At 37.4% G+C, this 24989-nt stretch overlaps 1 protein-coding gene across 1 annotated transcript in view; it reads left to right on the top strand.

Moving 5' to 3' along the window:
- DNAJC1 (DnaJ heat shock protein family (Hsp40) member C1) overlaps positions 1 to 24989 on the top strand; it is a 108848-nt gene that overhangs the window by 72378 nt on the left and 11481 nt on the right. Inside the window, exon 9 of the mRNA XM_057432619.1 lies at positions 21278 to 21397. Within this exon, the coding sequence (XP_057288602.1) occupies positions 21278 to 21397 (120 nt within the window). The remainder of the gene's footprint in view (positions 1 to 21277; positions 21398 to 24989) is intronic.

The raw sequence follows: 24989 nt of genomic DNA, 5'->3' as shown, positions 1-24989 counted from the left end.
GAAAATCTTGGCCCTTGAGAAATCAATGGGAGATTTATTGTTGTCTTCAGTGGGACTGGGATTATAATTCCTTTTGGTTTATATATTCCTCATTTTCTCCCCCTGGTATCTCCTCTTCCTTTCATATCATTATTTGACTCATTCGTTTCTTGAAGATAGAGTTCTAAGTTCTACCTCAATGAGGGGTGAATACTTTTGACCTTTTGATATTTGCTTGGTCTGTAGAGGGAAGATAAAGGTGGAGACAGACAGTGCCTGATCCCTTCCAGCTGGATGAGATGTATGGATAGAAAATGATGTTTCTCATTATTTTTGTTTTTCATGTTATCCTGCAGCACTTCTTGGCATTTGGGTGGTTTTGATACTGCAGGAGCACCTGGCTTGATTTTACTAAAGCAGGGGTAGTAAAAACTATTTTTATGCCCAGAACTTGGGAAGCTTAGATAATGTGGAACCCCTGCATTTGCTAGACTTCACTTTTTACTCTTAAATGAGGATTATTACAAGTATCATGAAACAAAAGTATATGTAAGCATTGTTTTTACACAATTTCTTGGTTGGTGCTGGAAATGCAGTAGTTACCATTTTTTCCAGTTGTTGAACTGTCAGCTGTGATCATCTTGTACTGAGCTCTCTTCTGGTTAAAATGCAGTTTGTGGTTTTGTTTTTCTCAAGCTGGGCCATCAAACCACTGTGTTTCATAGATAGGATATTGATAACTGAGTGAGCTTTTTAATCATGAAGGCTTTATTTGAAAGCTGGGTGAGGAACAATAATATAAAGTAACTTTAAATGGACAAAGGAGGTCGCTGCTTTATAACACTAAAAAGCAAAATGCTGTACAAATGCTAAATTATTGTTTTGTTAGTTTAAAAAGTATCATTTTGACATTTAAATCTTAGCCATTTTATAATCTTGCACATTTCATAATTGCCAGCTAGCCTGCCACCTGCTCTCTTTTGCCTTGAATCTTCCCACATCTGTGCTGCTTTGAAATCTGAGTATGCTTTTTCTTTAGTAGCAAATAACATGGTGCTTGTTCTAATCAGACGTCATATGATGGATTACCTGAATACAGTTTCCAGGCTTTTAAAAAATGTTAATTCCTTAAGCAAGCAGTTTGTATCTTAGCAGGATTAAGGTACTGTGCAAACCAAATGTTTTAATAAATTGGTCTTTGAGGGGAAGGGTTATTCTGTTTTAGTGTGCTACCTGAGGTCATGTAGTTTTGAAATAAACTAATTTTCTTCTTCTAAGCAGTGAAACAAATAATAGTACCTGAAAAGCATTAGTATTCTAACACTCTTTTATGCCTGGGATGGGTACAAGTGAGCAGCTGGCAGTCAGAGGTTCCTCATGGGTGTCCTGCCAGTGCACTTTGGCCCTGAACCAGAGAGATTGCTGTAGTTCCAGGAAGTAAATCGCTCTGTGTGCCCATTGAATTTAAGGCTCTATATTGAGACTGCCAGCAACCATACCTATTGGTGTCAGTTATGAAGCTATTCACTAGAAGCTAGTCTAAGCTCATAATACATTTTAACCTGTGCTCCAAACTCTCATCAAATGGTGATGACTTTGAGTGACTGTTGATCTGAGCCATATTAAATTTAGTAACCCTGAGGTGAAAGTCTTGGTATTCTGTTACCAAACTTTTAAGCAATATAGTGTCACTGGGAAGATACATCATTTAATAAAAAACATCCAAAAATCTGCATTAGGTTGATACTGAAAGTGTTAAGGCAGAAGACTCCAGGCTTTCCTCTGGGTTATTATGCTCTGTGTCACTGCGAATGTTGTGGACTCAGCCTGAGTATAATATTATATTGGGGTTTGCATTTTAAAATAACTCTAAGTTCATGTCTTATAGGTAACTCCTACAGCTATCATATTTAGAGTTACTAGTGTGAATAAAAAAGCTACTTTTGTCCTATACACATACTTTTAAAAAAACAGGTGCTTAAGTTTACCTGTATAATATACTAGGGCTCCTGCCTGAGGTTGGTGAAACAGGTACAGAACAATGTATGCATTTTTCTTTTGTGCAGCAGAATGACACTGATAAAATATTGATGATACCAGTTCAGACAGTGTGGGAAGTGGGGAACAGGGCTGAAACAGTAAACAGGCACCTTGGTTATTGTAAGCTGTTTATGTAATTTTTGTCCCATACATACGTATGAGTGATTCTATTTCTCTTTCTCTTTTTTTGCTACCTACCAAGTCAGCCTAATGACCAAAAGAAAACTAGAAAAACCTTGAATTTTTCAAGATCATACTAAAAAGCCAATGTTTTTGTTTGTTTTATGGCTAATCTTTTTGTCTCTCTATGTGACTGTTGAACTAGAGCAGCCTATTACTAGCAAATTAGGGTATTTAGTATGTTTCTATTCAAGTGGTGTATTTTTATTTTGTTTAGAAACAGTAGATTTATGTACTCTTTGAGTCTTCTTTCCTTAAATGAAGACAGTAACCTTCTTTTCAGGTTTCTGTCTTAAATATTTAAGCCTCTATGGACTTTACTTTGGACTTGAGTAGCTTTAAGGAGAGAATAAATGTGATTTAGAAAAAAAAAATATTTTTAATTACTGAGTTTTCCTTGGAGAGGATGACCCACATCTTTAGATCTAGAATAAGACCTCTGCTTTTGAGCTGTGAATATCAATTCATTAGGGTGAGAAGTCTAATTTCATCTGCAGTATTAAACATGCAGTGCTTTTAATCCTTAGCTTTTCTTAAGGAAGGATAAAGTTATAGGGCGATGGTGGTATATTCTTCGACTAGCATCTCAAGTTGGTCTTCTCAGTGTTAAGGCAAATGCACATCAAAGAACAAATTGTACTTGTAAATACAAATTAAAGAAAATAATTTCTCGTAGTGTTGGATTCAGAGAAAATAGTTGTTATGTCTGGGACAAATGCCAGAAGTAGTAAGCGTTATGGAGTTTTGCCTAAAATAGGTCAGGAATATTTCAAGACTGTGAATAAACACTAACTGAACAACTGCTATGTAAGAATGTGGAATTTCTGCCTTTCTCTCTCCAACCTATTAGTTAAATTGAATAGGTTAACAAAGCACAGGAAACTTTTCATTTCTTCATTCTTTTATTTGTAGAAAGTAATGCTGTGTTCATAGGATATGTAATTTAATAATATTATGCTCTTGAACGTATCACGCTCCGGCTGGCTACAACTAGTTTGGGTGGAGAGGTTTTTTTAGTCAATGTAAGCAGGAAAGTAATTTTATGAGCCTTTAAGGAGAATATTTAAAAGCTTCTAAATAATATAGAGAAATTATTTGATATGACAGCCAGGGAAAAATTTTTTGGAAACAGTATGTTTCACAGCACAACCAAGTTTCAGTCTAGATTGCAAAGGAAACAAACAGCCAAATACATATTTTTCCCTAAGGATGTTCTGTAAAGATAGTAACAATATGTTATATGAGCTCTTACACATTAGTTAAAAAATAAATCAGCCATGCATATGTATTGAATTAAGGCAATACAGTTAACATTTGCCTGGTACTTCCTGATCTTGATTGAGGTTTTGAACTTTGTCCTATTAATATAGTATCATAGGTTCTTGTCTTGTGTAGACAGTAATAATAATACACTGTTTTCAGCACCATGCTATAGGTGCTCTGTTGTCAAATTCTAGCTTTCAGTAGTTTTTCAACTAAATCTGTATTCCAGAAGAAGGGATTGATGTGACTTGCTGCCATAATTGTCTGACTAGTTTTACCTGTGTGTTTTCTGTATGTACTCCTTAGTGTTTTGAGTCTGTCAGTTGAAAAACTACTCAAGAGCTCATGTTAATTTTTTTGAAGTATTAATCTGCATGGACAAACACACAGGGTTTTTTAAATGCAGCTCTGTTTCTGCACCGGGCAGCACTGTAACCTCTGTTTAGCCCAAACTAGAGTTATATAGCTTCTATATACCTTTTATAACTCAGGTTGGACTTCTTGAATTTAACTTGGGTCTTGACTCATGTTTCAGTTCTGAGATTTACATGATAGTTGTCTATCACGGAAAGAAATGGTAATGACAATAAGAGAAACCTCGTACCTGTGAGAAGAAACAGGAACTCGATCTTTCCCAGTCAACCGTTGAAAATCTGACTCTTGTCACTGGCAGTGTCTCTTCTGTCCTGAAGCTGATATCCATTTTACATAAATTTGCAAGATGTGCAGTACCTTTGTAAACACTAGTCTTCATTGCACTGGTTTTGTCTTCCTTTTAGCCTGGGAGAGAGGTAGAAAACGCATCTGATGGGACTGCTCCAATTTAGTGCACTTGGGGTCAAGTTGTGATGGAAATCCTGATTTTCCTTGGCAGTGCTCCCTCCCTGTCACCTCCCAAAACAAAGTCACTCCTGTCTGAACTACAAAAGGAAGAGGAGAAAACCAGAAGGAATAGACTGTAGTTGCACATATAAGGGGTAAAAGCTGGAGGAAGATGTGAAAGCTGGTTAATCACTTTGACCTTGCCCTGCTTGCTCCTGCCCATCTGACAGAAGGGAGAGAGTAGTCCAGTGTTAGCACAGTGTATCCTCGTAATTTTGCCAGTAAATGAGAGACAAGGATGGTAAATATCCCTGAAAAGGGATTTTCACAGGATCCACAATTTGGGGATCAGAAAGAATTTTCAGTTTATGGCCCCCAACTTCTGTAGTGCAGTTCACTGCTGCTCTTTTCAGCTTTTTAACATGAGTTTGAAAAGTGTGGACTGTTGCAAAATACTTACTTACTTTTCGTAGTATAAGTTTAGCTATCTTTAAATTGAAGAATTAAGTCAGCTTCAACTAAATCTATTTTAATTTATAAATGTGAATACATATTAATGTTTTTATATCATTTTTACCAGACAAACCAATTAAAAGCTGATTAGATTCAGCATCTTACCTTTCACAATGCACAGTGCTGCAGCTTTCCTTTTCTTCCTGAGGCCGTGACTATAGTGGGGTTTGGCCAAATTTATTTATAGATATTGCCCAGAAATTATAATCTAGGGTAAACTCTAACAACTAAAAATAAACTGAGCAGTGTGAGAAATGTTTGGCTTTTGTTTTCCCAGTAAAGATGAATATGTAATCCTGCCTTGCCAAGGAATGATTTAATACCCCTGACATAAGCATTTTGCCACATAGGAATTTTCAGAGAATTTAAATCTAGTTATTAACCATTCTCTGTATGGTTTTCGACAGTGAGGATGCAGTCTTGAAAAGATGAACCCTTCAAACCCTCAGTTCAACACACTTGAGCGCACAGTTGCGTTTTATTTAAATGAATCAGAGTTGTGTCCATATTTAAATTTAATTTGCATCCAGTTCAAAGTGTACTTATTTGGCCCAAACCATTCTTTATAAAAAGCCACTGGATAATGTATTAATTACCCAAACCTGCAAAAGAGGAGAGCACTCCTAATGATGGCACAATATGAGAAATGGCGCATAGCAGTTGAGGCTTGTTTGTCATATTGGTGATGGCTCTTCCCAAAAGGCAGATTATCTTAAAACACAGTGACTATCCTTCAGGTGCAAATTGTGAAGGTGTGGAGGTTCTTGCTTCATATGCAGCTGAGTATTATGCAAAATCTGTGTTTTGCTGCGGCCATTGGACTTTCAAAAGTAAGCATACATCTACAGCATGCATTTACTTCAGCATGTATTTACTTACAAACACAGCAGCTTTGATGTGTTGTATAGCCTCAGATATTTTACATAGACCTCTTTAGGGAACATCAGCATCCTGCCCATCTGGAATTCTCCTAGTGTTTTTCACGATCTAATAATGAAATAGACTGGGTGCCTGGATTTGTTACTTTGTTAAAACACGCACACCCCCCAACACAGAAAACAATATTTCAGTTTTTACTGGTTGCTAGATGATACTTGTAATTCACATTGGAAATCCAGACTAGAACAGCTCTATAAAGAAAATAATGTCAACAGGGAATCTAGGTAGTAAGTTAGTAACTTCTAGTGTATGTGGAAGGTTGTCGTGGTTTAAAACCAGCCAGTAACTCAGCTCTGTGCAGCCTTTTGCTAACACCCCCCCCACTTTTATCCCCTCTTTCCAGGTGGGATGGTGAGTAGAATCAGAGGAATGTAAACCCACGGGTTGAGATAAGAACAGTCCAATAACTGAATGTAAAATGTAATGTAATAATGTAAAACTACTACTATTAATAATAATTTTAAGGGAAATAACAAGGGAAGAGAATATAAAACTAAAAGGGGAAAGTTAAAACAAGACTAAATACAAGTGATGCACAATACCATTGTTCACCACCTGCCAACTGATACCCAGACTGACTCGAGCAGTGATCTGGCCCTTCTGGGTAACTCCCTCCCAGTTTATATACTGGGCATGACGTGCTGTGGTATGGAATACCCCTTTGGCTAGTTTGCATCAGGCGTTCTGTCTCTGTGTCCTCCTGGCTTCCCATGCTCCTCCTCACTGGTGGAACCCAAGAGACTTGAAAAGTCCTTGATCAGTGTAAGCGCTACTTAGCAACAACTAAAACATTGGTGTGTTATCATCATTGTGCTCATACTAAAGCTGAAACACAGCACTGAACCAGCTACTAGGAAGGAGAAAAAAATAACTGTTACAGCTGAACCCAAGACAAAGGCGTTTAACTATACTGGTCTAAACTGGATATCTGCCAGTATCAGCGATATTTCACTGCCTTTGGCTTTTTCATTATTGTCCTTGTTTGGAAGATTTGCTCAGTAATGAGAGAGTGAGAACAGGAAGAATGAGGCTGACATAAATGATATATTTTCCAATGGCCACAAATTATGGGAAGAAAAAGCTGTGCATATGAAAAAAGTGAAGGCTAACTTTGATTTTTAATTAACCCAGACTTTTTGGTTATATTTGGATACTTAATAGGTAAATTCAGTGGTTATATGTTAAACAGTTGAAGTAGTGTTGCCCTTATTTTCAATTACATGCATATGATTTCATGATAATAAGCAATTTTAAAATGTGGGTTACTTTTGGAAGTGCGGTTATTTGAGGTTGCCATCACAGATCTGTGTTCCACGAGCTCATGAAAACTCGGATTCCCCCCATGCCTCATGTTGGTACATGGCAACTTAGGCTGTTGGAAAACAGAACTGAAAATTTGCATAGAAGAAATATTTGAATAACACTGATGGAGATATTTGCTTTTTAATTGTGCAGTGTGTGCGTTTTGGGGATGCAGAGTACTCCCTGCAGTTGAATTGAAAATACAGAGGTCAGAATATCCAGGCTGTTTTAGGGAATACCTGATTACTGGCAGAGCAAGATAGCATTGTCAGTGAAAGAATTTAGATAAATTTGATGCGTAAGGAAGAATTTATTTAGACATTAACTGTGGTGTTGAAATACTTCTGATGGAGTCGGTTAAAGAAAGGCAAGGGACAACAAAAAAAAACCTGATTTTGGGTAAGCTATTTAAGGTGAATGAAGGTAGGAGAAATAGTTTGCCAGCAACAGACCAATGTGGAAGGGGGGGGGGGAAATCCCTAAGTTATTGGGATAAGATCTCTATCTTATGATAAAGTGTGCGGGGAAGCAAGACAGAAAAACTCAACAAAGGACAGCACTGTGAGCAGTCAGCAGGATGTAGTAATAATCTTGTTCCTTACGACACAGTCTGTAAGACTGTGGGTGGTTCAGTGTATTGAATGTTTTTTAATACCATATGTTAATGTTTTCAAAATATCCATAATATGCCATGTTATACTGAAGCAGATTAAAGAAGAGTATCCAGCCCTTTGCTGTTAAATATTTGACACTTGTTTAGTCTGCTTAGTATTTCATGAGACAAATAATAACTTTGCAAGGAAAACCCCTCCTTACTAATAAAGACTAATCATATGCGTTAATGTATCTGCATGCCTTTGGGCTCATCTTCTCTAGTGAATTTAACAGCATGGCCAAAGTTTTTTTAATTTATCAAGTAATTACAAAAGAAGTTGCCACCTGCAATCTGTTGAGGATTCACTACCCTATGCACATATTGAAGTTTAGGAAAGTTACAGAATCCTTTTCTAGAAGAATTCATTGACATGTGTACTCAAGAAGATTTGCAGTTTCATGTTCTCTATCAAATGGAAATACTTTTCCAACTGCATTTAAAAATCCAAATAGGGCATTTTTTTGGAGAGAGAATTAAATGAAAAACACTTTCTTTGGGAATTTGTCTCCACATTAACGTATCACAGGCCAAACGTAGTTACCTCTTCAACCTATAGTTTATTTGATCTGCATGCCTGAGTGTCCTACAATCAAATTTACTGTAGAGCTTCTCACTTTTTTCTGCATTAAAACAATTGCCTTGAAGCAGCTAACAATTAAAAAATAAATGAGTTAATGCTTTCTGCCAAGTCCTACCATTTAAGTTGTAATATGCAATTAACTACATTTTAGTGTCTGTTCAATTACATTGACTTAAATAATAATCTTAGTGTTATATTTATGAACTATTTAATTGTGACATTTTTTTCTCTAGCTTCTGTGATAAAAAAGTAGATTTGAATTTGAAAATGCAGCAAGAAGTAACCTCTTTCCCCCTATGGTTTGCTGAATTTGGTGTAAATATGACAGAACAATTTTGTTTCAAAGACAGATAAAAATATGACATAATTTGATCTATTTTTTTGTTTGAAATCTGCTTCATAGGAGGAATATTCGGAGTGCTTTATTGTAATGTAGGTAGGGACATTGAAACATTCATGAATGTATTTGTTCATACTAAGAGCTATAGGTTAAAAAAGCTTCATATTTAGAATCAAAGCCTGGTAGAACCTGAAGTGCAAAACCATCTCTTTTAGAGCAGTGTTTTTTTTCAGGTGTATATTGCTAGAGACAGATGCTTTGCTACTTTTGGCTTTAGCTCATTTTAAAAGGAATATGGTATTTTAGTTGATGCATTGCAAATAACTGTTGTCTTTTTATATTAATACTAGAGGGAACTTGCTCTGGAGCAAGCTCCATATTAGAATGGATTAGGATTTTCTCTTCCCCTTTGAACTCAAGTCACCCCAGGTCCTTTTAGCATGCTGAAAATCACTTTGAAGCGTTCTCTAATTTCCAGCTCTGATTTACGGTAGATTAACACCTGAGTGCTCATGTCCTGCTTCTGTGATGTGTTAGTCTGTTATGTTTATGTAATCGGGTGCAGGGGTGTGAACGGGATCAGAAACCATTCTGGATTAAACAAAACAAAACCTGGCATAAAAAACATGTTTGAGCTTTTTTGTTTTCTAAAGCTAGATCCTCTGTGTCTCTGGAAGGACCTCATTTCATTCATTTGGTATTATCTCTTGTTTTTCCGAGCTCTGAATAAGAGTAAACCTGGCTTTTTCTGTGTCACTTCCAGTTGATAAGATACCAGTCTGTATATAAATTGAAAGGATCATGCACTTGATTTAATGCCATCCCATTTGTATTATCATAAAGTTCTTGGAGATGCTGATCTTTGCCAAGGACCACAGTTTCTAAATACCACTTTTTTTTTGGTGGTGTCCAATCCTGTTTCATGAAAATCTAGATCTTGGGGCTGGAATGAACCTCAAGGCATCTTGTTGTTTCCTTCTGTTAAACAAGTTCCTGTATTGCAGTGACCCGTGCCTTGATTAGATGCTGAATATACCTCATTTTGGTGAGGACTCAGCAGCTTCTGTACCAGGAAGGGTTCTTGGTATCTTTTAATTAGACCATTGCTGGAGAAGTCTTGCAATTCCTATCCCAACCTTATAACTTAGTGTCCTCCAAACAGCAATGTGAGCATGAGTGGTGGATCTGTTTAAGAAAGGAGGGAAGAGTATAATACAAGAAAAAAATACTCTTTCTTCTAGGATTTTCAAAGCTTGGTGCCTGTGAGCAAGCAGAAGGATGGCAATAACTGATGTGATGATTATGTACTGAGAGATGTACTAAGAGAACTGTAGCTCCTGAAATGTTGTCCCATATACCATAGGAAGGATGACCTCTGAAAAGAGAACTCAAATTTACTGAAGTGCAGCAACGTGATTGTAGTGGGCTTTTTCCCTCCATTGGTATGTTGTGACTGCATGGAGGAGTTGTGGGATTTTTGGGTTTATTTCTGCACTGACTTTGATGGATAACCCTTTTTTTTTTTTTTTTTTTTCCCTCAGACCATGTAGAATTTTAAGCAGCATGACTTTGAAAAAACTTTTACCTTTATTACTAATTTCTTAACCTATAAATTACTTATGCCTTTACTCAAATGTAACTGTTTTAACAAGGCTTTGTGATTCATGGTAGAAGAATGTGCTTCAGTGTACAAGAATAGGCACAAATGTGAGTGTCCCTCTGAATATCAGGAAACACTTTTTTACTGTGAGTGAGAGAGCACTGGCACGGGTTGCCCAGGGGATTGTGGAGTCTCCATCCTTGGAGGTAGGTATCCAAAAGTTGTCTGGTTGTGGTTCTCAGCAACTGGCTGTAGTAGCCCTGCTTGAGCACTGTGTGGATCAGATGACCTCCAGTCATTTCCCTTCCAGTCTCAACTATTCTGATTCTGTACTGTTAAGTGGTATACATTTGCTCACTGACTTTAACTCCGTTTGCAAAGAATGCAAGGGTAATGTCAGTCTTAATTGACTAAAAGTATTCTGAGAGAAACATCTTATGAATCAAATGTTAGTTATGACTTATATCTTCTGAAATAGAAATTATTCTTCAGAACACCTCTCATTAAAAAAAAAACAGGGGTAGGAAGTTCATTAGTTGATTTAGGCTTCTGATACTATTTGAGGACTGTGTGGGGAATAATTATTCTTTAAATGAGGACATTTACGCTCTAATAACTTTGTTCTTGGTTTTGTGTCCTTTGCATATGTGTTCATTTTATCTGTGTTTTATGAAATTGTCCTTTTTATCTGTGATCTTTTTGAACTTTTGTGATCACAAAAGGGCTACAGTATTTCAGTGAAGACAACCGGTACATGCCGCCATTTAAAAGTGGTGACACTAGCATCTTCAGAATGTGGACATCCATGGAAAATTTTCCCTTTTTTATAAACTAGAAAAAAGAAAAGATATTTTTTTCAGAAGTGCCTAAGTCGTTGAGGGAGTAAGTTTTTCTTAGAAATCAGTAACTTTTACCTAAAGTTATCACTGGTTAGTATACAAAATCCAACCAATTTGTTTTGTTATACCTAATTGATAACAATTTTCTATTTCTTGTGGAGGTAAATTTGCAGACTACTGTATTGCTAGCAGAGTTTTACTTTAAATCTTGTAACCAACAACAGCAATTGTAGGTGCCAGTTACCTTCTATTCCTGTAGTTTTGAGGGGAGATTACTGAAGAATTCTTCCTAAAACTGCTCCTAAATACAAACCAGGATGTTGTGATTTGTTACTTCATAGTTCCTTAGTGGCTTAGTTCTTTACTGTGGCTGATTGCTATGTGCCCAACCAGACACTCTTTCACTCCTTCTCCTCAACAGGACTGGAGGAGAAAATAAGGTGAAAAAGCTCGTAAGTCAAGGTAAAGACATGGAAATCAAGTAATCAATTACTGTCACAGAGGAAACAGACTCAACTTGGAGAAAAGTATTTTATTGCCAGTTAAAATAGAGCTGAATGGTGAGAAACGAAGACAAAACCTAGAACACCTTCCTCTTACTCCCCTTGAAGGTGACGGCTCCACTCAGTCTTTCCCAATTCTTCTACCTCTTTCCTGCTCCCAGTGGCATGGAGGGCTTGGAGTATGGGGGGTTTGGTCAGTCTCTGATAGTGCCTTGCTGCTAATCCTTCCTTCTCAAACTTTCCTTGCTCCAGCATGGATCCTCCACAGGCTGCAGTTCTTCAAGATAAACCTGGTTCAGTATGGGTCCTCCGTGGGTTGTGGTTCCTTCAGGGTATACCCATCTGCTCCGTTATGGGATCCTCCACAGGCTACAGTGTGGATGTCTGCTCTAGCGTGGTCTCCTCCATGGGCTGCAGGGGAATCTCTGCTTTGGTGCTCCCCCTCCTCTCTGACTTTGGTGTCTGCAGGGCTGTTTCTCACACTTTCCTTCCCTCCTCACACTGCTGTGCAGCACTTTGCCCTTCTTAAATACACTTCCCCAGAGGTGCCAGCAGCTTGGCTGATAGGCTTAGCTGTCTCCTGCAGTGGGTCTGTTGGAGCTGGCTGTGACCCACACAGGGCAGCTTCTCACCTATTTCCAGAGAGGCCACCATGGCTACCAAAATCTTGCCCACAAACATCTGATAAATTTCTCACTTTTCCTCTCATGTTCCTAAATATTTTTGCAATAAGATCCTGAAGTATCATGCTTTTTGCCTCTCCTGTTTTTCCCGGTGATGTGGCTTTAACCAGGTGACCATTCATATCAGCGATTAGTCATTAACAAGGCATTATTTTAGAGCAATTTCAGCTCTGTTGAGGAGAAAATATTTTTATTAAACTAATTTAGAGATGCTTTTTAAGGTGTTTTTGTTCTGCAAATCTGAAAATTACTGCTCAAAATTGCCTTCCCCTAAAGATTCTTTATGAAGAACTGGAGTACTTTCACAGAAAAAAAAATACAAACTGCTCTTGGCTCTGAATTCTCAAAGTAGGAATAATGAATAAGAAAGGGGAGGAAAGGTCAGATCTGAACAGCTTTTTGTAATTTGGAGATTTACATGGAAAAAGGAAGAAAATAGACACAAAGAAAATCTGTAGAAATTACTCAGGGATTGGAAATGGTGTCTACTGATACTTGGAGAGTGACCTTTTAACTTAGCAGGTGCCTTCATGGGAGCAAATAATTGCTATTAAAGGGCCATTTGGTCTGGGAGGAAGACACAAAAGGGCCAATGGCTAGAAGTAAAACCCAAAGACGTTGGAATCAATGCTGTATAATAGCAATCATCTTGAGAATATAGCTCATCCAGCGCTTCATTTTTAAGTCACTCTGCCACCTTTTCTGTTGGGTGTCTGATTACTACTGTCTTTCAAATATCTGCAACTTTCTGAATATAGTCATAACTTTAAATGACTTCCTGCTTCATGTAGCTGGTTCTTAACTTGGTTTATATTCACTTCTCACCCTCCTCCCCTGCTTTTTGTCAGTCTGTCGCAACACAAACTTTTCAGTCTTAAGGTGTGGCTTATTATACGTCAAGGAGGAGCCTGGCAGCACCATGTAATTCTGCGCAAGCTGGTGGTGAAAGACTTTTATTATTCACTCAGGCTTCCTGCTTAGATTAAATAAGCAATATATATAGGTACATATAGATGCACAGCTTAGGAATCAGGAAGCTGAATAATTCCTTTTCAACCTGTGAAATATATTTGTTAATAAAGATTTTAGTTGATGTTTCTGAATAGGTGGCAACTGTTTTTGTTTTCCTAAAAACATAGGGGAGATGTTTTATTGACATTATGCAGTTATGGACTTAATTTGCATTTTGGTTTCTAATATTCTTATACTCTCAAAGTAAAATCGGTTTTTGGTTTGGGATTTTTTTTGTAGTGTTTATAAGTCATCTGTTGACATGCATTTAGGAGGGATTAACAGTCTGCTTGAAGTTTAAAAAAAAAAAAATTGTGAGTAATCAATATGGTAGCCAGTGGAAGAATCTCAAATATACTCATTTTACTGGAATGAAGTTATTCTTGTCTCAAACTAAAAAGTGAAGATAGCTCCTTAATTGGATGGAAAAAGCTGCAGAAAGGGAAAGTCTTATGCAAAAGAGCATAAGTTTTTCAAGTCAAATGTAAATCCAAAATAAGGTAAGCCCAAGACCAAATAATTCTTACTTTTTTGTAAGAAAGTAGATGAAGGAGCACTGCCAAGGATTTTGTTGAAGTAGTGGATGATCAAAATATCAAGCAGTTTCAAGAATTTGCTAGGGCTAAAAGTCCTTTTCACCCATGTTTACGGCAAAGGAGTTTAGGGAGTTTTGACATCATGTGTTGAATGCAGGTGGAAAAGGGAGTGTTTTAGGTGGAAGCATTCATCTGAAGTTGATAAATAAAAAATTGCTTGGAATGATGGTCTTCACCATTAGTTGAACCTAAATCAATTTAATACTGCTGTTAATATTTTAGCAATTATACTTAAATGAGCCTTGAAATGAGAGATGGCAATTGTACACCAGTTTTTGAGCTTCACTGAGAGTTCTGGCAAGTGCAGGCTGGTTAGCATGAATTCCATACTGGGTAAGTTTTTGAAATTATTAAATGAATGAAATGTTAGATGTGCTGATTTTAAAATAATAGTAAAAAGTCAGGGTGAATTTAAAGAAAAGTTATACTGCCTTATTAGAGCGTTGCAGTGTACTTGGGTTTTATAAAGCTTTTGGCAGGATCTGTCAGCAAGGCTTCTTACAGAGACAAAGCAATGATAAGATGAAAGTCCTTAGAGTAATGCTTAAAGAACAGGAAACAGATACATTTTTGTTACTGCAAAATGTCATTAGAGTTGTTTCATGTATATCTGCAAGGATCTGTTCAGTACTGGAAATGGTCTACAGTGTGGTGAATTGCAAGGGGTTATGTAGAATTCTTCAGGGCAGCACTAATTGAAATGTCTGTGAAATCATTCTGAAACAGGAGAGGTCTAGAAAAATATCTCCTGAGGAGTTCTGTGTTTTCCTACAGACTGTCCTACTGCAGAAAAATTTTCAGCTGTGTTTGTAATTAAAGAGACCACGCTGCTTACTGGTGGAGATTTGGGCTTGCACCAGGTAAATGGCTTGCATGGGGTCCTGAAAATGTTCTTATATAAAGTGAAGTCTGCCTTAAACCCTCTGGGCTTCATAGAAGGATTAACAAATAGGCAGGGAGGTTATCTGATTGATAAAGTCTGCTTGGTTTTCCAGAAGGGTTTAACAAGGCTTGTAAGCTTATAAGGAAATAAAACAGTCATAGGATAAGAGGAAGGATAAATCCTAGATAAATAATTAGTTAAAGATGGAAAATGGAGGCAGGAACAGCTCTTTTCAGTAGAGCAAGGTTATCAGTGAACTTCAGCTGAGTTTCTGCTGGGAATTGTGATGTATAACAAAAATTCTAACATGGTAAAAAAATTAGCCTTAAGGTGAGTTTATCAATGATAGTATAATTTGGAATAGAGAAGGTGAGAACTGACCCTGAAGAACTGCAGAGTGATCTTAAGAATTTGACTGCTTGGGCAGTAAACTGGCAGAAAAATTTCCCAGCATTTAAATACGAAGTGATGCAAATGTTGATACAATGAATGGTTGTCCTGTCTTCATGCACAAGATGATGAGCTCTGACCTGTCCTTGAGGAGTGAGATGTTAGGAGTTGCCAGTACTGGCTTCATTGAAAAGATTGGCTCATCCCAAAACCCAGTGCAAATGTTACAAATTGTTAAGAAGGGAATAGAGACAAAACCAGAAGAATTCCACTGTATAGATTTATGATTATGCAGTTTTGTACCTTGTTTCAAAGAGATTGATTATAATGGAATTGCAGGTGGTTGAGGAAAAGGCATGATAGGCAGTATTATGCATAAAATGGCTTTTACATGAGAAAGCACCTGAGTGGATTAGGACTCTTTTAGCCAGGAACAGACAATTCACAGGGGAGTACTCTAGAGAGCTAATTTAACTAAGTTGTAAGTGACATGGGAGTCAGTAGACTTAGACTATTTGCTGGTTCTTCACTCAAAGCCAAGAGATAGGTCTCAGCAAAGCTAGCAGGAGCCAGGCTCAGAACAGACAAAATATGCTGGTTCCTTATATAATGGGTAGCAGGTATGTGCAACTCCCTAAGAAGATGATGCTGCAAATACAGAAATTTTACATGGTTTTGGGGAGATTGAAATAAACACTGAAAGGCAGATTCACTGGGAGTTACTAAATAGATAAAATAACCTAGAGAAATTTCTTGAGCAAAAACCAGTTGGAGTCTGGGAAAGTAATAGGATGAAGTATAGAAGACCTATATGCTTGCCTGCCTTTTACTTGGTATCTGCATATGGTTCCTGTTTTTTTCAGAGCAGAGTAAGACTGGAAAGGATGAATGATAAACATAATGTTTTTTGTTATCACAAAGTATATAGTAAAGTTTTCTACAGCTGCACTCACTGAACGCAAATAATGAGCTTACTGGCCTACCTTGACCATTGCTCTGGGACAGTATAGCTGTCTTTGTTTTTTTTGGCTCACTTAATAAAAACAGTACTCATGGAAGTTGGATTTGAGCAAGGTCTTTGAAGCGCCAAAGGATTATATGAACATGTGGCTCTGAATATGACTTCAGATCATTAATACTCTTTAGCAGATCTTCAGATCTTCACAAGAGATCTTTAGAACTGCAGAAGATCATTAGGGTTCAGCAGCCAGCTAGATGTGTTTTAGACTTGGTACAGCAAGACTGGCTTCAGACTTCTTACAGATAAAGCAAAGAATTGTAATAATATAGAATATTATAAGAAAAATAAGACATTATGGGCAAGAAATCAAATAATGAAAACTTCTACGTTCTATTTTTCCAGTAACTGGATAGAAACACCACTTTCTTGTTAGTTAAATGTTTCCTGATTTGCAAAACTGTCTGGGATTTTACTAGGACCCTTGCTCTACAAATGCTTGCACAGATACTTTTAAATAGATGCTGCCTCATGGTTTATTTGCAAGATTGTGGACAAGACATGCTCAGATCAGTAAATCACCAAAATTAGATGAAGCAGAGTCCTAGCCAGACTGAAAACATTAGCCAAACTTCTGTACAACAGTGATTTAAATTGAATCTATAGTATATTGATGGCAGGAAAAAATGGTCCAAACTTAAAATTTAATCTAAAAAAAATGTAATTATCTCATTGTCAAATCAGCATAAATAGAAGTTTCTTCATGAACTCTCAAATACTAGCCACTTCCCAATTTTATCAATAAGAGAGTACACTGTTTTATACTTATTAATGTTAACATGTCTAAACAAGTCAGACTGTTTTCTTGAAGTGTTTTATTGTCTAAAAAATCTTCTTTTAATGTAATTGAAAATAGAGCTGTTAAAATTTAAGGAAAAAATACCAAGAGTGTAAAACACTGTTGTGCTGGAAGAGGTAGTACAAAACTGCAAAGATGCACGTGTAACAGTGATGCCACACAATGAACCACATTCATATTTCTTTTCTACAGAAGGTACATAGTGTTTGAATGAACTAATCCTTCAATACTGGCAGCTATGTATAATAAACCATGTTAGAGGATTATTATTTATGGGAATGCGATGAATTTTTTATATCTACACTTGTAGCTTATTTTCATTTTAAAGACTGTAGACCATAACTCTGTACTTTTAATTTTGTATTCAGTATGGGGAGTTAATCCCAGAATGGGGCTTTTTTGATGCAAAATCTCAATGCTTGTGTAGTAACAACAGCTGTCCCCTCACCATGTGGTGTCTTCCATTGCTTTACTGTAGAGATGAATTTTGGCCCAGTGTTTCAGTAATATTGGACACACATGGTTTTAGGTGACAAAGCAGTATGTTTATGCATTCATTTGACTCTCACAGTTACAGTTGGCTACAGATTAGAACAGGGAGAATACATTCACACCATGACCACCCTCGTAGCTGCTTGTAGTAGTTGGATCACAGTAGGCGCTGTTGCATCTAAAGACACAATTAACTGTTGCTGAGGAATTGCAAATTCACAAAAGCTCTTTTACAGCTTTGCAGTTAAGAGTGGATTTCCTAAAAGCTTTTTCAAAGATTTTCCAAGTTCATAAATGTTTTAAGATCTTCACATTCTAAAATTATCATCAGCTTGAAATAAGGTTAACAAGTTGATATTTTAATATAGCTGGTGAATTCTTGTGCTGTGAATTAGCTATGTAATTAGCTACACATCCACAGAATGATTGTAATCTTGTCTGTTATTTAGGAACATAACCTTATGAGTTTTGTTATATTTACAAATTGTTGGTAAAGTTGTAAGCACGTAGGAAAATCAAAGGTTACCGAAAAAGCCTGAAAATAAAACTTACCAGCAAGCTTCCGATGTCTGCACATCACTGAAAAGATCATCTTGATTTCCGTGTGTAATTGCTTAGATATGCTTTGGTTATGGTAAGAAAGAATAGCTGTGAATTTACTTTTTAAAAAATAAGAGAAAGAAAGAAATAACACCTCCCCCTACCCCCAAAACCAACAACAAATACCTACAAAAGTTTTAATAAAAATTAGATACAAAATTATAGCAAACTGCATATTAAGGCTATTTTTGAGGTGTGAAATCTTATTATTTTTTAAAGAAAAGACTGCTAAGATTTTTGGGTTATTTAAATTCCAGTGTGAAAATTATTCTAACTAGAATGTTAAATACCCCAAATCTTCCCTTCTAAACATTTCATAGAAATAGTATAAAGTCTACATATAGATATAACAAATATATGAACTATATTTCATTTTTAATACAATAAAAGTAGTAATGTGATTGTGCAATGTGGAGACTTTCTATGTATCTATCATTTCTTCCATAGGCCAGAGTGTAATTGTATGATAATGCACATATTGTATGTGTGATATCTCTCACATACACACACATTATTTAAGCATCTTGCATTTGAATCATCATAGATAATTCATTTTATACTTGTATTATAAACTATCCAAATATGAACGTCTGAGGCTTTCAGCATTGAATAAAGGACTACATGGATCCAAACTAGGACGACTGATGAAATCCTTGCTGCTATTGGCTATTATTTACTGTCTTTTAAGTGGCAGGTTGTATTTATGCCAATTTATCTGCTTCAGGGAACACTCTTGATAGCAGAACAAAGTGAATAAAAGTAGTTTGCTTTGCAAATGAATGCAAATGGTGGAGCCTTTCGGGAAGCCCTTTAACAGGAGCGATGCACTTTGATTATGAGTGAAGCTGCCATTTGGACATGGTGAAAAGAGCACGCTTGAACCATTGATTGGGGGAGACAGTAAGAAGTCAGGAAGGGCCCCGTTAAGCTTGCAGTGCGGCAAGCGGATGTCAGTGTGGTTAGAGCACAGTGGGAGAATGACAGGCAGGATTAGTGTCAGGGAGAAGCTTTGCTGTAGTTGTGGAGATGGTCCCTGGGGTCACTCACCTCTGACTGTTGTTCTGTCCTGATGGCTCTGTAATGCAAACCATTTGATACGTGTCTGTTCATTATCGGAAATGGTGATTAGAAGAGGTATGTCATAAAGAATTTCTTAAAAATAAATAAAATGGCAAACTACTGATGGTAACAAAGATTCTGCTCTGCGGTCACTGGCAGAGATGCTGCAAATGTCAAAGATGGTTACTGTGTGTTGCCTGCTGAGGCAAGTGTGATTTGATGCCTTAAACTGTTCTAATTGTGGGTTCCTTGCTTTGTTCACTTTTATATGGCCGTTATGAAGACAGTTATTTATAACAGATTACGTTGTGTCTTCTGGTTATGGGGTGGTACAAGCATCCGGTTTGGTTTTGTTGCATAACTGTGCTTCTGTGGGGAAGGGGTGTTGTTTAATTGTCTTAATGGAATATTAGAATCTACAGATTTCATTCCTGAATCATCCCAGAATGCTAAAACACAGGACAGAAAGCTAAAACGACTGTTCTATTTAGAGACTTTTTAAAACATAAAAATGAGGACATTTTCTTTGGTTTTGCTGGAAAAAATCTTACATGTGCAGTAACTCAGTATCTAAAATTTTGCATCTTAAACTGTGGTTTAATCATAGAATTGTTTAGGTTGGAAAAGACCCTAAGGTCATTGAGTCCAGCCATTAACATAGCACTGCCAAGGGCACCACTAACCCATACCCCTAAGCACTGCATCTATATGTCTTTTAAATATCTCCAGAATGGTGACTTCATCACTGCCCTGGGCAGCCTTTTCCAGCAACAGTTGTTAATCAGCACCCCAGGCCCTTTTCCTCTGGGCAACTTTCCAGCCACTCTTCCCCATGCCTATAGCGCTGCATTGGTTTGTTGTGACCCAAGAGCAGGACCCAGCACTAAACCTTGTGGAACCTCATACACTGGCCTTGGCCCATTGATCGGCCCGTCCAGGTCCCTCTGCAGAGCCTTCCTGCCTTCCAGCAGATCAACACTCCCACCCAACCTGGTGTTGCTGCAAACTTACAGAGGGTGCACTTGATCCCCTCATCCATATCACTGATAAAGATATTAACCAGAACTGGCCCCATAACTGAGACCTGGGGAACACCACTTGTGACCAGTCACAACTAGATGTGATGCCATTCACCACCACTCTTTGGTCTCCCATCCCCTGAGCAGGTCACCTTGTCGTAGGAGATCAGGTTGGTCAAGCAGGACCTCTCTTTCATAATCCCATGCTGACTGGACCCAATTGCCTGGTTGTCCTGTACATGCCAGGAGATGGCAGTCAGGATGTTCTGCTCCATACCCTTCCCCAGCACCAAGGTCAGGCTGACAGGCCTGTAGTTCCCTGGGTCCTCCTTCTGGCCCATCTTGTAGATGGGGTCACATTTGCTAACCTCCAGTCAACTGGGACCTCCTCAGTTACCCAGCACTGCTGAGAAACGATGGAAACTGGCTCTGTGAGCGCTTCTGCCAGCTCCCTTGATACCCTTGGGTGGGTGGATCCCATCCAACCCCAAAGACTTGTGTGTGTCTGAGAGGTGTGGCAGGTTGCTGACCATTTCCCTTGGGTTATGGCAGTTTCATTCTGCTCCTTGTTACTGTCTTCCTTCTCAGGGGGCTGGGTACCTGGAGGACAACTGGTCTTACTGTAAAGTTTGAAGCAAAGAAAGCATTAAGTGCCTTATCCTTTTCCTCATCCTTTGTCACATCCCACCATCCATTAAAGGATGGAGATTCTCCTTAGCCCTCCTTTTGTTGCTAATATATTAAATGAAATATTTTTTTATTGTCTTTTATGGCAGTAGCCAGATTAATTTATAGTTGGGGTTTAGCCCTTCTAATTTTCTCCTTACAAAACCCCATGATCTTTAATAATAGTGTTACTGCTTTTTATTTTTGCTGTATTTTATATTATGTACACTGTATAAATGTTGATAGAAATTAAATGTGTTAGTCTATGTAATATACAAAATGCATTTTTTGAATGTTAAGGATTTTTAATATCTTACTGTTAGTCTGTTGGCTTTATGCATTTTTGGCAACAGCACAAGGAGACGGTACCCAGATACTTGAAGCTATTGATTACTTTTATTACATGATTTGATGAATTCATTTGAAGATTATTTTTTTCACTATATTACCTCACAGAAATATGTCCAATATCCCAGTGTAATGAATGTTTTACAAATGTTTTACAGGCACCTGAATGGACAGAGGAGGACCTCAGCCAGCTGACAAGAAGTATGGTTAAGTTCCCAGGGGGCACTCCAGGTCGATGGGAAAAGATTGCTCACGAATTGGGTCGATCAGTGGCAGATGTGAGTTCACTCAGATTTGCATTGTGTAGAGACTGACAAACCAGAACAAGACGGGCAGTGTAGAACCAGACGTATATGGGGGCTGACATTGTCTTTTGAGAGAGGCTGCAGTCCTTTTAGGACCTGGAAGTGAACCATTAACTGACTATGCAAGAAGCAGATGTGAGCCAGTCTCTCCCTCCGCAATTAACAGCTGTAACTGATCAGCTGGATGGGGGATTCTAGTGCTTACAGACTTGAGCTACTGTAACCCAATAACAGAAAAACAATGCACTTCAGGTTTTGCAGCAACTTCCTTTCACTGAGCGAATGTTTGTGTGACTTGGTTAAAGATTACATTTCTGTTTCAAGCCAGTCCTTAAAAAATGTAGATGAGCTAATGGTGTTTAGACAGGTGGTTTCCATTAATTAAACTGAAATATTTTTACAAACTTTAAAACAAGTTATACATATGATACTATTTCAGGCCCTTTTCCTGGATTATAGCATGGTTAATAATGTTGTGTAAAATGATTAATAGCCTTGTTAATTCATATTTTATAGTATTGTACCAGATATCAAAGAAAGCTTGTACTTAAGGATTTTAAGTGTTATGATCTTAAAACCCTTAGGGGCTAGGCTGTAAAAGACTTTTCCTTTTCAAGCAATAGATCACTAGAACATGATGTAGTGTCTGCTGAGGACCATTTGAAAGCCCTTTCAGCTGACCCTATTTTATAGGCTCGGTAGGGGTTAATGAGAATAATGTTTAAATCTGTTGATGTACATTTTGAGATTAGATGTTCTTTATTTATTATATTTCAGGAATTATCTTAAATAATGGGAAACAAAGCCTCTGGCTAGAGTGAAATGTAACCCATTATAGCCGCCTGGGCAAATTACGTATGTCTTAAATGGTTTATTTACCCCTATTGGTATCATCACAAAAAGACACTTTCAGAAGTTATTTTTAAAGATTTAATGCATCTATACAGTTCGAATACATACCAAAACCCAAGCCATTTGCATTCTTATCGTTTTAGAACAACATACATCATTTGCAGTTAAGTGGGTGTAAGCAAGAACTTGCTAACCTGTTATGCAAATGAAATTCTGCCTTTTTTTTTTGTTTATCCTGTTTAGTTTTGTTTATTTTACTCCTTGCAGTATTCATACTACTGCAGTGCTTTATTAAAAAGGTGCTACATTTTGCTAAGTAGATATTAACAGCAAAAATATTTCACATGGCTTGGTAGTATGCTGTGTACATGGGAAAGACATGAGATTGCTTTAGAGAAACTGATTAATTTGCTTAATACTGACAACACAAACATGTGGAGTGGTTCCACATACACCGATCACAAAACTAAAACTGTCTTAAGTTGTCATTTGCACCCATTTTCTGCTTTATTCCTTGATGCAGGTGTAAAAATGTTCTTTATTAAGAAACCTTTGCATAATATATTTGGCCACCATACTTGCACACATCCAGTACTGGAAAGAAGGGGAAAAGTCTTGAGCAGCATGTTTTGGTTTTTTTTCAGTGAATTGGAGACAGAATTGAAATGGGTATGTTCTAAGAGCTGTCATTCCCTGTATGAACAAAAAAGGAGTTTCCAGGTTTTTTTCTGTGGAGAAAAGTCTGAGTGTAATGCTTTTTTACTTCCATTGACCTCCCACTATGTGATTAATGTAAGTGTTCTCCACACAAGTTTTTATTTCTCTAAAAATTTCCGACTGCTGATAGTGCTAGGTCAGCTTTCCTGACACAGGCTAGTTATTAGAGTTCTGCTACTTTTGCAGTGATTAGGTTGTAAGAGGAAACACAAACAAAAGCATCCTGGCACTTTGTCTGGATCTGAGAGATGTGGAAACTGGGAACTACCTCAGATATATCCATTCAGCTGTTGAACAAGATGGACAGCTTATCCTTTATATTGTTGAGGATGACATAGGGGAGTCATCTAAATTTACAGCAAGGGTTCTTACTTTGCTTGGGCATCACCATAGTTGAATAAGAAACATTACACTGAAGCTGCAGAAAAATCTGGTTTTGTTAAACTTTGTGCACAGAAAAATTGGTGCTTGCATGTGCAGGCATCATTTCCTTGCCAAACAACTGTTCCCTGGTTCACTGGCAGTGAAGATAAGTTGTGGTGTATGAGGTGCTGATTTGAAATAACTTGTGTAGCAGAGTTTGGGAGTCCCTTCCATACAGCTAATGCAACTTTAGTCAAGCCAGAGAGAGTTTGACGTGTGTATTAGCTGGCAAATGCGCTAGAGCTTAAAAAAAGAAAAACGTTAAAGGGCAAATTTGAATTTATTTTTCCAATATTTTCTGTGACACAGGAAACACTTTTTAAAAACTTAAGACCACCTTCTGCTTGTTTCTTTTCCTGTAAAGTATTGAGCAGTAAGGCTTGGTTTTCCTTTCACAGTTGAGAGAACTGTAGTAGGAAGGATTGGCAAGGTACAGTGTGCTTGTTTCCATGTCATTTTAAGCATTAAAACCCATTTTAATAGTAGATTAGCTAAATAGGTGTTAATAAAAACATTCAAAGTAATCCAGTCCAAAATGATCTTTCCGTTGTTGCTTCTGTCTCAAAGCTTTCTTCCTCGCCAAAAAAAGGTTAGAAAAGTATTTTGTTACTTTTTAAAAAATAAGCTGAAACCATTCATATAGACCAGAAAAGCGTCAGTGAAATTCACTCTTTGTAACCACCCCAGAGAAATTCCATTTTAAATTGCCTTAAACTCCTCTTTTTAAAAAAGTAAACTCCTACATCAAACTGTATTTGCTTCCAGTGGCAGGTTTTTTAAGCAGCATGAAGTGACTTACGGAGAGTGTTCTTGGCTTTTGTTAACTTTCGACTTCATGGTGTTGGTTTAACTTAGTTTTGTGGATTTATTTCTTTTGGAGGGTTTTTAAATATATTTCTGAATTTTTCTCCTGCCATCAAGTTAATGAGGTTTGGAACAGTGTGAAGCAAAGGGATTCATTAGAATGCTTGTAGCTTTAATACTGCTTTTTCACATACAAAGCAAGCCCAAGTTCGTGTGTCAGACTCATTGAGATATTTGTTCAGGTTGGAACAAATCCTTGATTTGCTAGAACATGGCTTTGATACCCCAGAATCTGGTGAGCACATGTAAATCTTACATAGCTAAGAGGAACTATTAGCGCTTAGCTGAGAAAAAGCTATTGGAAGATGATTTGAATTCAGAAATGTCAGGACAAATTGGAAAAATAAGATGCAAAAAATAGGATGTAGTTAAACAGACAGTAAGTACATGCCAGGACACCCAGCAAGATCGTAATGAGGTTCACAAATGAAAGATGCCATACAACTGGTTAGAGGTAACTTAAAAAGCAGGAGGAATGTGGGGATTAGCAGTGATAATGAGCTAGATACAGGTCAACAAATAGATAGTTGTGAAAAAGGCAAGCATCTTACTGAGAATATACAAATAGGAGGATGGTAAACCTGTATCTAAATCCTTAGTTTGCCTCTAGCTTTCAGTATTGCACTTAAAACAGCGGTTCAATACAGAGAGTCCAGGTGAGAATAAAAGAAAATAACAGGTCTCTAAAGTGCTACCTACAGGGAAAGAC

This window comes from Pezoporus wallicus, unplaced genomic scaffold, assembly GCF_028554395.1.
Source record: "Pezoporus wallicus isolate ANWC-B61680 ecotype Strahan unplaced genomic scaffold, APGP_CSIRO_Pwel_v1 scaffold_2584, whole genome shotgun sequence".
Taxonomy (NCBI): Eukaryota; Metazoa; Chordata; class Aves; order Psittaciformes; family Psittacidae; genus Pezoporus; species Pezoporus wallicus.
Note: the sequence above shows the minus strand (reverse complement) of the source record. Positions and strands in the feature narration are given on the sequence as shown.